This window comes from Berghia stephanieae, chromosome 1 (genome assembly GCF_034508935.2).
Source record: "Berghia stephanieae isolate SIO BIC M18660-M18661 chromosome 1, UCSD_Bste_1.3, whole genome shotgun sequence".
Taxonomy (NCBI): Eukaryota; Metazoa; Mollusca; class Gastropoda; order Nudibranchia; family Aeolidiidae; genus Berghia; species Berghia stephanieae.
In genome coordinates, this window is record NC_088360.1 from 145,706,916 (window position 1) to 145,721,915 (window position 15,000).

At 34.3% G+C, this 15,000-nt stretch overlaps 1 protein-coding gene across 1 annotated transcript in view; it reads right to left on the reverse strand.

The window, feature by feature from the left end:
• LOC144963439 (E3 ubiquitin-protein ligase MIB1-like) overlaps positions 1-15,000 on the reverse strand; it is a 240,398-nt gene that overhangs the window by 218,333 nt on the left and 7,065 nt on the right. Inside the window, exons 6-13 of the mRNA XM_078897502.1 lie at positions 14,700-14,833; positions 13,849-13,925; positions 11,840-12,023; positions 10,613-10,760; positions 10,065-10,198; positions 8,741-8,848; positions 6,172-6,369; positions 4,512-4,663 (exon numbers count right to left, since the gene is read on the reverse strand). Of these exons, the coding sequence (XP_078753628.1) occupies positions 4,512-4,663; positions 6,172-6,369; positions 8,741-8,848; positions 10,065-10,198; positions 10,613-10,760; positions 11,840-12,023; positions 13,849-13,925; positions 14,700-14,833 (1,135 nt within the window). The remainder of the gene's footprint in view (positions 1-4,511; positions 4,664-6,171; positions 6,370-8,740; positions 8,849-10,064; positions 10,199-10,612; positions 10,761-11,839; positions 12,024-13,848; positions 13,926-14,699; positions 14,834-15,000) is intronic.

The window sequence follows — 15,000 nt, forward strand, 5'->3', positions numbered from 1 at the left end:
GATGAAGTTGATTGACAGACATGTAACAATTATGATAAGACACAAATGACAGAATAACTTGATCACTGTTTGCTTTGATAATGATATAATGTTGTTTTTTTGTAATGATAGTGAAGTAAAAAAAATGATAATTAATATACGAATGTGTTGCTAATCATGTGTTGTTAATCAATAGGGAATGAGATTAGCGGAAGAGTAGCGTTCTTTGATTGGACGTCACCCACAGTCTGTGACGTCACCGGCGGAAAAGTTATTAGAGAGAGAACGTCATGTTGGTTGTGCGCACGCGTCTCTCGAGACGAGAGACGCATGCGCACAACCAACATGACGTTCTCTCTCTAATAACTTTTCCGCCGGTGACGTCACAGACTATGGGTGATGTCCAATCAAGGGACGCTACTCTTCCGCTAATCTCATTCCCTATTGATGGTTACTCTGAGGCCTCTTGTTGCTATGCCTATCAAGCTATTGACATGGATGCCTTCTTAACTATAGTCTTATAGTATGGGCCTTCAGTTCTTCAATCAACATACAGTGCATAATTACGTCAGTTATCGTGTATTTTATTAAAACTAGTCGAATAAACATTTAAGTTGTTTTGTTTTAGACTCGAAAATTTAAAATAATGTATATTTTGGCCCTGAAATCAACCGCTGACCGTGAACCGAAGACCCATAGCCACCTTCACTGCTTGCCTATCACCCGGAGTGAACAGCCCACGGATCATGAGCATCACTCACAATTTTAACACAGATGACTGGAGAAAACAAATGCATCATGTCATCAGATTTTGAGATGCAATTCCTTTATCAGTTTATCAGAATATTGTGAGAAATATTCACTAACTGGGCCTGACCTATTTGTGTTTTTGACATGTACTAAGGGTATGTCAGGCCTTTTTCATACAGGAAATAAATAGTCAAGGGGACGATTCGGGGTAAATGGCGGGAAATATTATGATTGGTTCATGCTTAGTAACGGGCGAACCATCAAATTACATACAAAATGTGTTATTTTGCCCCTCTTCAAAGATCTTAAGAGTTAATGCCCATGTTAAATGTAGTTAGTTCCCTTTTATAGTACGTTTATTATTTATTATATGTAGTATGAAAAGCCATGTTTCATGAATAAACGCCACATTAGATTCTACTCTTAACCAGCAATCAAAAGAGTGAATTCCATTCGTTCTATCTTCTAACACAGGGACCTTGATTCTAGTGTCCAATGCCATCTTTAACTTTATTAATTTTTTAAACAAATAATAATGAAAAGATGCCCAATAAATTTGAACAGCGGTCTGCTGTAAGAGAGAATCTAAAACAATGAGTTATCCTGAACGAAGCCTTCAGCTGATCAAGTTATTCTCAACACAATGACGGGAGAGACAATGAATGAACATTTGATAGAAGTAGAAGAGTGTCACAAATCTCTGATCTCACAATTCTGTATTGGTGACCCATCGTCTCAAAACGGTATTACGTAGCAGTTAACCAGGTGGTTTTTTTTTAATGTTTGGATTTAAAAAAAATATTTTTTTTTGGTTAGAAAAGACCAAAAATGTAAGATTTTAGTTTTAGTCACTGTAAGAAGCTTTGTCAATTGTCTTCAATAAAAAAATAAAAAATAATTAATCCAAATTGCATAATTTTGGGGGTACTTATTGCTCAGTTGGTAGAGCGCTTGCTTCACAGATAGAGAGATTGAGATTCATTCATCATGGGTAAAGTCGAGATTTTTTCTCTGACCCCCCCCCCCCCCCCCCCCCCCCACGTCTGCCCACCAGTGATTGGGTAGCTTTGTCTGTAAGATCTAGTGGAAAGTATTTTGCGACAGACTAGCATCCACCAAAAGGATAACAATTGCTATTGTCCGCCTCACGCAATAGAAACAGGGATAAACTCCGGTTCCATGGACATATTTTGGATTATAAAATCAATTTATAGGATCTAAACCACCCAGACATAGTACCAGTTTCAGGCTGTTATATTTCTGTCTTTTGTCTCAACGATCTATACAACATTTCTACAAGTAGGAGTCACATATTATTTTTTTCTTCCATAAAACTTTCAGCAAAACCATAAACATTTTTATCAATTTGATATCAGGGATGAGAATGCGGAAATATATCTGAGTGAGAGGTGGTTAATACAAAATTGTGAGACTTTCTGTAGACAAAATACCAACATCACAAAACATCACAGGGTCTGCTTTCTTTGGCTTTACTCATGGTGTTCAAACACTGAAGGAACAAAACAATCAGGAATCCACTACTTTATGTACGAGAAAGTCGCTTTTTCGTTCAAAACAAATAATTGGACAATAAAAACAATACCAGAGCCTACATATTATATATATCTAAACATCTATATTATATTTACTATATTGCATGTAAAATATACATTCTTATATAATTTATTTTGAGGTATTTATAGGTTCAATGCTGATTGCTGTGTATTTTTAATGTCAATACTTTAATCCATCTCTTTTGCTTGCCACATCTGTTGTACAATTTCCGAAAAGGATGAATAAAGTTTATTATTATTATTATTATTATTATTATTATTATTATTATTATTATTATTATTATTATTATTATTATCATTATTATTATTATTATTATTATTATTATTATTATTATTATTATTATTATTATTATTATTATTATTATTATCATTTTAGAAATTAAAAAAAAATTTTTTGGGAAGTTGCTAAAACCTAATAACAAGCAAATATTACATAACAAAGATGTACAATAAAATATATGGTGATAACACTGTTTGCATTGATCGTAATTACTATTATTACTGACTTAGACATAATATTCTTTCCATACTAAGGTGATCAAATTTGGCTCTTTTGCATTTCAAAATAAAATTTTAAAAAGCAAATGGAATTGATCGAGATATTTTTGCTGTTGCTGTGAAAGGAGTCGTCAAATGAGGAAAGATCCTAGGAAGAAGAAAGGTTGGGTGGAGACATGTAAATAATTGGTGGACAGAAAGGTAATGAAGCAGGATCACCAGGGCTGCAAGGGGAGGAAACCCAGAAAAAAAAGAGTGCTTCTCCATTTGAGAAAAAAAATTGTATCTAGACGATGTGTGAAAGACTTATGTGGTTCATAAAGTAATGTCAAAATGAAATACATGTACAGAGCTGCCAACCCCATCTGATGAGAATGTTTACAATGGGACCTCAAAATGGGGGAGGTTTCATAAAAATGGGTACAATCCTGAAATCGACGGAAACTAACCATTGTGAAAGTAAGAGGAAGGTATAGTTACATGAAGTCACACCGCACAAGCTCAATTGCAGCAACAATGATGTTCCCAAGACTATAATCCAATCCTTTCAGAATTCTACCTCCCAGCATGAAGATCATAATTGGTCAAAAAATATATGAACATCCACTTGGTCACCAAGGTTTCTCAATAGGCTAGTAATAATATGAATTACAACTAAAGAAAACTGAAGTGACTCTGTACACTAAAAATGGGTACAATCTTGGGGGAAATGCGTACAAGCGTACAATCACTGAAAATGCGTACAATTCCGCATTTTTTGCAGTAGGTTGGCAGCTCTGCATGTAGAACAAAAAGATAGGAATGAGTTAAAAGAAACTTAAATTTTACTAAAATTCTTTGATTGGAACTCTCAAGGGACACAAAAGGTTGAGCATCTGAAGCTGACTAAGAGGCGCACATTAACCGACGAATTGAAAGCGGCAAACCTCAACCTGGGAGAGACTGCCAAGAAGAAATCCAAGGACATAAAACAGACAGCAGAAGCTTGTGTATGCCCCAATTTTAATGGGTAACTTTTAGAAGATAAAAATAGTAGTCGCTCTAGTAACTTTATATATCTACAATTGACTCTCACAATGATTAAATAACACTTGAAAACCCTTAAAGATAAAAATAGTAGTCGCTCTAGTAACTTTATATATCTACAATTGACTCTCACAATGATTAAATAACACTTGAAAATCTTAAAGATAAAAATAGTAGTCGCTCTAGTAACTTTATATATCTACAATTGACTCTCACAATGATTAAATAACACTTGAAAACCCTTAAAGATAAAAATAGTAGTCGCTCTAGTAACTTGATATATCTACAATTTACTCTAACAATGATTAAATAACACTTCAAAACCCTTAAAGTTATCTAGGTACTCTGGCATCAACTTTTTATTTGCAATAAGTTTTATTGACTTAGAAATGCTCGTGAAATTCTGAAATTAGAGTAGAAATTTCGTAATTTTACGAATTTTTCGTAGCAGTTGGCAGGTCTGATGCCCTATGTTCGACAAGGAAAGGAGCAAAGAGGAATGAGTCAAGAAAATCATGTGTCCTTGAACGGAAAGAAAACATGTGTCATTGCCATTCTGATTCCAATACAAAAAAAAATTAATTTTAATTCAAATTGTAATCGAAAGTTCGGCCAAAGGTACACAGACCCACAGAGACAGACAGACAGACAGACATACGAGTCACAAAGAGATTTCCCACTAACCTGGGGTTTCCACGTAGAGCTGCGTGATGTAGAGCGTTGAAGCCGTTGTTGTTGGTGATGGTGATGTCGGCAAGGTGTTCCAGTAGAAGGGCTATCATGTCGTCTCGCTTCTTGCTGATGGCATCGTGGAGGGCTGTGTCTCCTTCAGAGTCCTGTCATACAGGTGGATGAACAAATAAATAAATAAATAGGCAAATAAATAAATAAATAAAAAAAATAAATAAATAAATAGGCAAATAAATAAATAAATAAGCAAATAAATAAATAAATCAATCAATCAATACATAAATAAATAAATAGGCAAATAAATAAATAAATAAGCAAATAAATAAATAAATAGGCAAATAAATAAATAAGCAAATAAATAAATAAATAAATAAATAAACAAATAAATAAATAAATAAATAGGCAAATAAATAAATAAATAAATAAATAAATAAATACATAAATAAATAAATAGGCAAATAAATAAATATAAATAAATAATATAATACAAATAAATAAATAATAAATAAATAAATAAATAAATAAATAAATAAATAAATAAATAAATAAGTAAATGAATAAATAAATAAATAAATAAATAAATGGGCAAATAAATAAATAAATAACTGAGCACATACATTGAAATAGTGCATTTCCACCATTCACCATGCTCAATGCGCTGCATTTATTTATTTTGACAATGATGTGACCAGGAACCAAGAACCAAGCTTGCATTTGTGAATGTCATGTTTCATATTTATTTTGTCATTATTTTTAAAATGCGTTCAATTATTCATTCCTTAAAAACATGTAACATGCCTATTACTTTATGTGTATGAATACAGACTCAATTTGTGTAGATATTAATCTTTAAAGAATATATTGGTTTTCTCATAATAGAACTAAGAGAAACATATAAAAGTTGAATCCTTTCATAGTTTTTCTTAATAACGTGATATTGACATCTTTTGTATATCTCGTCAGTGTGAAAAACAAACTTTTGGCATAGCTTCATATATATATATATATATATTAATTATGTAGGCCCTATAGTGGGTCATTACACAACTGTTTTGACAAGATAAATGATGGAGGTGTTATATATGATATGAAAAACAGTCCCGTCGTTAAAACAGACAACAGAGAAAACATCTGTAGAATTTTGAAAAAAAATAATAAAAATTTCAAATTTCAAGATAAAAAGAAATCTGTCTCAACTCGACATGCATGATTTCTTGGCTTATTCCATTATTCACTTCCAAATATTTTCAAAATAAATACACTGATTTTAGGGATGCAAAATTCACTGAACTTTTATGTAAACACATAGACCGTCCCCTTTCTGAGTGGTGAACTCCACAATGAAATGACATGATGTACTTACTTTTTCTGTGGAAAATATACTGAAGGTTTATAACAGTCTGAATTCCGAAACTATACGGAAAAATGGCAACCTTGTGAAGTTCAATTTTCTGTTGCAAGTCCATTTCTAATCAAAGCAACAATATTTTCCCCTGTTGTCCTAAAGAATTTGGGTTACAAAATCTGAATTGCCCGGTATATAAATATAAACATATTATTTAAATTTTCTTTTTAATTTTGCGAAAAGCAAGAACCTTTTGTCCCAATGTGAATAGCTAGCTAGTCTGCTAAAGGGTTTCTATGTTTTCTTCACCTGTAGACTGGGGTGACTGCCCAAATCCAGCAGTGACCTGACCACTCCGATGTGTCCCTTGTTGACTCCTATGTGGAGTGGCGTCTGCCGCCTCTTGTTCCTGGCATTGAGGTCAGCACCGCCCCTGTGAAGTAATTCAATGACTGCAGGTTCGTCTCCAAATGCTGCGTGGTGCACGGCTCTGTCTCCGTCTTTGTCCTGTGACGGAAGACATTTATCAATAACAAATTAAAAATAACACGCCTGCTGGTGGCAACAGACAAAACTGTCTGCAAAATTTTTCAGGGAACGTACAACACATATGTTTTTATTCAATATTCAACAAGAGTCTGAAAATTTTACAAGTCTGAATAAAGAACGCTGCCTACAGCATAAATCTTAATAAAAACTAATATGAATAATGGTACACTTCAATAAATAATATGAGACAGATGATTGTTAATGATTCCGGTTTCTCCTTTATCAAAAGAGATGATGAAACAAGTAAAAAACTAGGAATAAACGGAAAATGTTAAAATCTATTTTTTTTAAATAAATAAATAAAATAACAAAATAAAAATACACTCCTTTTATTACTATAAGGGAATTTGTCTTTGAGGTATATTTTTTTTAAAAAATTGAAATATCCCAGACAAGAGCTTTAAAATATGGAGTCCTTCAAAGCTATATTAGGCCCATGGAAATAGAGCTTATCCTAAATTCTCTAGCAATAAACAAACAGGAGCAACTGTTTGATCCAGTTACCTAATTGCGACTGGGTGGATAAGGATTCAAATAATTCAAGAGATTTTTTAGCCTTATCTAGCAAATCACCAAAACATTTCTCTGAAAAAATTGTATTAAAAGCAATACCAAAACAGCAACAATAATTATTAATAATAATAATAATATAATAATAATAATAATAATAATAATAATAATAATAATAATAATAATAATAATAATAATAATATAATTGTTATGGTGTATTGTTATTATTAAGTTATTGCCCTTTGCAATAACTAATATTTTACTTCAATGAATAATAAACTGAATTACATTTAATTACTTATTAATAATGTCACAACTGAATATATTTTAAGAATACATTATATTCGTATAATTAGTTAACTACACTTGTGAATTGACGTTATATTACATAACGTATATTCCTGTTTATGTATATTTCTATACTGCCATGTTTAAGTACTATGTCTGTGATATATGATTTAAAGAGTTGGAAATAAAGTAGCTTGTTGATTGGCCACCAATGAGTGTCTTCCCTGTCAGTGGGTCTAAAAAAAAAAAAAAAAAAATTCCCTGTCAGTCATTTTATGTACTGCCTTTGGTAATAATAACAATAGGAGATCCGATAAAATATCCACTGTACCCCTATTCGATACCTGTACCTTTACATGTAGGGTAAAATCGGGTAATTTCACCGTTTTTTCACTGTCTCACTTCTGGCCTGCCATGGGAGGCCAATTTGCCAATTGGGCAACCCAAACACTGACAATAAGTTTACCTGGCCAATCAATTATTTTTTTGTGAAGTGTTAACGTAGATTTATATTGTATTTTATTCACAAAAGTCCTTTTAAAACTGCCACTGTTGTCGGGTACATTCGCCACACGTCGGGGAACTTCGCCGCAAGATTTTGTACTTAGTTTTTCTCCCTACAAGACAATATGAGGAACAATTTCCATTTCTTAAACTCTTCTTGTCCTCAAATCTCTCTACATTATCCAATACTGCAATATTAACACATATTTATTGGCACTCGAATCGAGTGTGATGATGTATGTAAAGTGTCTTCCTGTGGATACATTACAATGCCAATCACAAGATCATAGCCTGCTGCCCATCCATACCCGAGTCGACTGATTTGTGGTTATTAAACCCACTTACATATTTATTATTTACTCTTCTTAACTTAGTTATATTTTAGTGCTAACTCAAAGCATCTATTGCACACTAAAATCGTCTTTGGAATAATTATAGTATGATGATAGTGATGTGCGGCGAATTTACCCGAGAGTACCGGTGAATTTACCCGAAATTATAGATTTTTGAAATATTGTATTACAATTTTTAGAAATATTTTTCTGATGATAATATACACTGATAATGAAAATAAAATGGATATGGATGACCACAAAGTCAATACAACATTGATTTTGTGACCAGGGCCTTCACATTCAACTGCACAAACTAGGGGAACGTTAGTGTAGGGTTGCCGTTACAATCAAAATGTCAAGGATGTCACAGCATCTTGATTACTACATGTCATTTTGAAGTGCTATAACTCTTAAAGATTTCTCATTTGCTTCATTCAAACTGAAGCAATACGTACATTCACATCTTGTCTTCTGAATATGGACTATTCAAACGTGAGGGGTGTAAGGATAAATGTTCACCAAGCATTATTTCTTGGGGGTGGAGGGTCGCGGCGAATATCCCCGTCGGCGAACTTACCCGATTCTACCCTAAGATGAGTGCTCTACAACTGAGCTATCGTAAATACACACAAACACACCCTGCCCCTCACCGCCAATAAGGGTGAGTTATGAATGAATAAAATTCTACCTACCTCAACTTCCATGTTGACGTCATGTTTAATCAAGACCCTGATCACTTCAATATGGCCATTCTGTGAGGCAGCTTGTAGAGCCGTATGTCCAGCAAATACTCCATTCACCTTGTGGAAAATGATGGAACAGTGAAATAAATTAGCATCGATATCTTCTCCTTCTTCTTCAAGTACCAAGTCTGTGCTAGACATCTGTGATCATGGTACGCCATTCATCTATCTGATCACATAACCTCAAAAAAACTAATATTACTCTTCTCTTTCTTTGTCACCCAGCTGTTCAAACTATTCAAATATGTTTTTCTTGGTCTACCTTTACTCTTTTTACCTTCTATCTTTCCTGTGAGAGCAAGCTGTTCAATACATTTATGTCGATTTAAGTGCCTAAAAATTGCATTTGTCGCTTTCTTATTGTACGAATTAGTAACCTTTAAGTTTCAGCTTTCTCTATTACTTCTTCATTAGTTTTCTTCTCTGTCCATGAGATTCTTAACATCCTTCTAAGAAACCCCATTTCTGCTGCCTCCAGTTTCTTTCTAATGTCTTCTGTAATTGCATCGATATATTTCATAAAATTAAATGCTTGCAAACATTTGGAATACAGAAGTCTGCATAACAGACATGCCCAGTGCACACAAAAAGTCAACTTTTGTTCAATAAATATGAACAAGCTCAATATATAAAATGACAAAAGCAATTGAGTTTGAAAGGTTTGCAACCACATCCAATCTCTTTCACTAATCCCTACTTTTACATCTGTTAGACACGTTTGGATGTAGACTTGCAACATATAGAAAAGAAAAGAAAATCTTAATTTCTTTTCTCTTAAATCAGAAATTCAAGGAAACAAATATACATACCATTTCCTCATTCACTAACGGAATCAAAATATGTAAAAATAATGGCTGTTACTCTACACAAAATAATGAAGGCATAGGTAAGTTTTTAATTCCAAATAGAGTGAGACAGTTGTTTTTTTGGGGTTTTTTTGGTGTGTTTTAAGTGCTATTCCTATGAGCAGATCTGCACGGATGTAAGCATTGGATGCAACTGGGATGAGAATGCCTGATCACAAAAAAAATATAATCATGACCCATCCATGCGAATAAAACCTGTAAATTTGAAGATGATGTAGTGTTGGTTGTAATAGTAATATTGTTGATGCAGTAGTTGTGTTGAGTCTTTTTTATTCATAGAAAAATTTGAAAAAGGCGGAATTGAGATGGTAATGGGAGGAATTAAACCACCATGGTCATTTAGGCAGAAATCCACCATTACGTGGAGGATTCTCAGCTCTGATGCAAACCAATCCCGTGAAGCATACCTCTGACTCGGCTCTCTGTAGAATCTCATCGACCTTGACCCCATCCCCATTGGCCGATGCTTTCACCAATTCTTCATTGACATCTCCAGACACGTGCGTCTCAAACAGTTTCTTGAGGAGGGCACTCAATCGTTCTGATGGGGGCAAAATAATATTTTGTAACAATATAACATTCATTTTCACAGCTAACAGACTGAATGTGATGAAATATGGATAACAAATAAAAATGTATTGAGGGTGAGATAGGTGATAAAAAAAACAAAAACACAATTGACATATCGTCAAACTAAATAGCTATGTGTGTTTAGATCACAAGACTATTCCCATCAAATAATGGGATTATGGTTAGTCTTTGTTGGTAACAAGGGTAGGAGAGGCATTACATTTTAATATAAGCTAAAAAGAAGAGAAAAAATTGACTGCACATGGCGCTTACACAGTTCGAGTCGGATGCCCTCCATATACAACTAGATTTCAAAAATAAAATACTTAAGGTAAATCAGGCAAGAAACCATAACTCTACAACTGATACGAGACCACAAACTCACCTCCTGAAGAACATCCAATGGCGGCCCCATCAGCTGAGGCCACTTTGGTGACAGCCAGGGGGTTGTAAGTCCAAGATGTGGCACACACTTCTACCTTTAAGTCATTGTCATGGTAGATTTGCTGGACACGGCCGATCTTGCCTAGAGTCTGGAAATAATAATAATAATAATGATAATAATAATAATAATAATAATAATAATAATAATAATAATAATAATAATAATAATAATAATAATAATAATAATAGTAATAATAATAATAATAATAATAATAATAATAATAATAATAATAATAATAATAATAATAACAATAATAATAATAATAATAATAATAGTAATCTGCCGCAAATCAATTATACTTCTATAATCTATCCCCTTAAATTTAGAATTAAGGTTCAAATTATCATCATAACCACCAAAAGTGACATTATATATTCTTGCCAATTTCCCTCTAATATTTTAACAACGAATTCCAAATTTGTAGGAAAAAATCTGAATATGGTCAATCTTAATTTTTGTCTCTAAAAAAATAAGTATATTTTGATTGAAATCCCTATAAATAGCAGATCCCTAAGTAGTCAGACTGGTTTATTGTGTTACCGATGACGAGCCTGTACCCAAAACTTCCATTTTCTTTTATTTGTTTTGTTTTTGTTATTAATCAAATGATTCTAATTTGTTATTTTTAGCCAGGTAGTCGTAGTAGAGTATGGCTACATCTCCAAATTTATTTCGTCAACCCAGCTTCTAAAGTCTTCCTCCGCCCTAAGGATGGTTTCGTAGCCACCTTCAAGTTTAGTGACTGGACAGTGGAGGACAATGTGATCGCTGGTCTCTGGGGCTGCCTGACATTTCTGGCAGGTATCACTGTTTCCAAGTTTCCATCTGCACAGATTTGATGCAGTTTTGCCATGTCCAGTTAAGAGGCGGTTTGAGGAAATCTAGTATTTCCTGGCGTTATTGAATGCAGGCACTCTTTTGGTTGGAACTTTAATGATGTTTCCTCCTTTTGGTGTTTCCCTGTTCCACATTTCTCTCCAGTTTTCCTCCACACTGAAGTCTGCCGTTTTTGTTAGGTGGAAAGGTCTTCTCGATTTAAGTCTAGTTGTTGAAGGTGCCCCCTTTACGATTGATTTTATGAGAGTGTTGTCTGTGGCTTCGTCAATTCTTGCATGTATCCTTTGATTAGCATCAGCAAGGCTATTTAAGGTTTGAACAAAAACTTACTGGCAACATGGCCTCCGCCCATTCTCCGTGCCCTCTTTGTAGTACTTTGATCCTCTCGGGGTCACTACATATCTGGACCAGGTCACCTACAGCAAATTGGGCAGACGAGCCAGAGTCACTAGCCACAGATGTTGAGTTGCTGGCAGTGCTCACTTTGGTCAGGACTGCTGGGTTGAATGTCCATCTGTTGGAATTAATAGAAAAAGATGGAATTTATGTAGGACTTAGACATCAAACATAGAGATGTAAACACTTTAAAATGTGTGAGTTTTTTTTATTAAATGCAGGAACAATTAAAGTTCAATGCTCTTTATAAACATCAGCGGTATTTAACTCGTAAGAGGAGACCGGTGTGATTGCAATTTGTGTTTGACATGTACTTTTTTACACCTATCTCCGAGTATGGTAAGAAAAATGTGAGAAAAGAGCTTTCACCAATGTCTAGAGTACAAAGGAATCTAATATCTTGCAAAAAAAAAAAAATTTTTAATGAAAATATTCTTTTTTAACTTTAAAAAAAATCTGTCAACACCCTCATCACCCTATTAATACACAATCGTTTTTTTTTTTTTTGTATTGGTTGATGATGTTGTTGTTGTTGTTGTTGTTGAGCATCCACTGTCAAACATAAAATTCCATTAATTCACCCTTAGGGGAAATAACTCTGAAACAAACCAGGCTCAAAGAAAGCATTGGGAGCTAAGTTCAGAGCCATGACGCCCATGAGCTGGAGTCCATACGAGTTTCTTTAGTGTTATAACGGAAAATTGCAAATGCTTTCTAAAATATGGATTTGATCCTTATTGATCGCAAAGTACTTTCCAACAAATCTTACAGACCCAGGTACCCAATTACTGCTGGTGGACGTTGAATGTTGCGTTGTTTGTTTTTTTTTCTCATACAATGTACAATTAATGAATTATGTTCAAACTACAAAGGGAACAGGTAACATTTCAAATCCAATTTGAAAGCATCAAGGGATTATTGAAAATGTACGTTGAAGTAGAAGGGAATTCAAGAAATGGGGGACCAAGACTTCAAAGGATTGATCCCATGTTGACATCTTTTCAACCTGAAATAAAACCAGCTGGAACCAGTGAGTGTCAGTCATGGGTGCAAGCAACTGGTCCTCAAAAATAAATAAATAAATAAATAAATAAATAAAATTCCCTTTATTCATCCCCAAGGGGAAATTTGACTTAGGGTCTATTCCAAGGGAAGACTGGAATAGCCCAGGCGTCAGTCGCAGTGCAGCGCCGCAAAGTGAGTTAGGGCGAGGTGACTTGCTCAAGGCCACACAACGAGGCGGGTGATCGAACTCGGTACCTTTCGGGTAGGAAGCAAAGACCGTACCACTGAGCCACGCTGCCCCCTGGGTCGGGTACAAAGCCTGCAAGTCTACTTATGACCAGACATATAATCTGAAAAAGCCTGCAAGTCTACTTATGACCAGACATATAATCTGAAAAAGCCTGCAAGTCTACTTATGACCAGACATATAATCTGAAAAGCCTGCAAGTCTACTTATGACCAGACATATAATCTGAAAAAGCCTGCAAGTCTACTTAGACCAGACATATAATCTGAAAAGCCTGCAAGTCTACTTATGACCAGACATATAATCTGAAAAAGCCTGCAAGATTCACGAACTTACCTCGGTTCAAATGTAATAATATAACTATCACTTCCGGGTCACAGTAGCACCGTGATTCAAAAGTTTCGCTTAATCATATGGACGTACCCGACCCGATTGTTGGGACCTAAACAAAACCAAAAAAAAATCAATGAAATCCAAATCGCAAAAAGCCGGCGACGTTTTTTTCAGTAATCCAATCGGCCGGCAGTAGCCGGCACTCTTGCACCCATGTGTCGGTATCTAAGGGATAAATCTTGTTTTCTGCTTTGTCTGGAATCCTATCATACACAACGTTTCAGGTGTTAGTTTCTAAATCACTGGAGGTAAAACCAAAAAACTCTCGACTCATATTATCCGACATTTGACCTCTCACCTGTTGGCACTAGGATAGGAAACCACAATGTCATGGTCCTCGTCAATTCCCACCACAGTCCCTGTTGTACCAAGACACTGAAATCATAATATTTTTTTAATATTAAATAAAATCATACGTTAATATTATACTTTTTTTTCATTGAAATTTATAGTCACCTGGAACAACTACAAAAGACATCTAACTTCTATGTCATGGCACAAGACCGAAGGGCTAGAGCTCAGGTGGTCACTGGTTTGTATAAGTAAGTAAGTAAGTTTTCATTGAAAAATAATATTATTTGACCCGCCTCAAGAAATACAAAATAAAATGTATGCCATAATTAGTCCATATCGATATAATATCATAATTATGTATAAAATACATGAACAGACCTGCCTGATTGAAAATCTAAAAATTTTTAGTTTTTAGAAGATAAAAATTTTTAGCCGTCGCAGTCAACTTTACAGATCATCAATTGGCCCTCACAATGATTAGATATCACTCCAAGATCCTTAAAATTATGTACTCTGGCATCAACTTTTATTTTCAATAAGTTTTAACGACTTAGAAATGTTCATGACGTTCTGATATTGGAGCCAAAATTTAGTAATTCTACTATTTTTTCGTAGTACTAGGCACGTCTGTAGTGTTTCATACATCCTGTTTTGTTGATAAAGGGGAAACCCGATACAAGTACAGTATCTGTCTTCGTCTAGGCTAATAAATTAAAAATTGAAGCTTACAATTCAATTTTTATCATTAGTTTATCCTTCAAGCTTCAAGCAACAACATTTTCGGAGACCCAAAAAAAAAGAAGACAGAGGTTTGCAGTTTTTGTTTTTTTTTAAAAGTGTTTTGGTTATTCCTACTTCAAACATCCCATCTGTCCATCCTCCATGTCCGTGCTGAAGAGACTGTACGATCTCGAGGTCTAGGTCAACATTGACCTGATCCCCTATGGCCAGACCGCACGGACCTGACCTGGATCCAGGACCTTGTTCTCCTGAAGACAAATTAAAACATAAAGGAATAAAATTGTCATGCAGTGCATTAGAAACAAACAAGAAAAAAAGTGCTATAATATCGTTACCAAAAAAAAAAAAAGAAGAAAGATTTGTAAATACAATGCAAAAAAAATATAGGGAGAGAAAAATAACAAGGACTGGATTT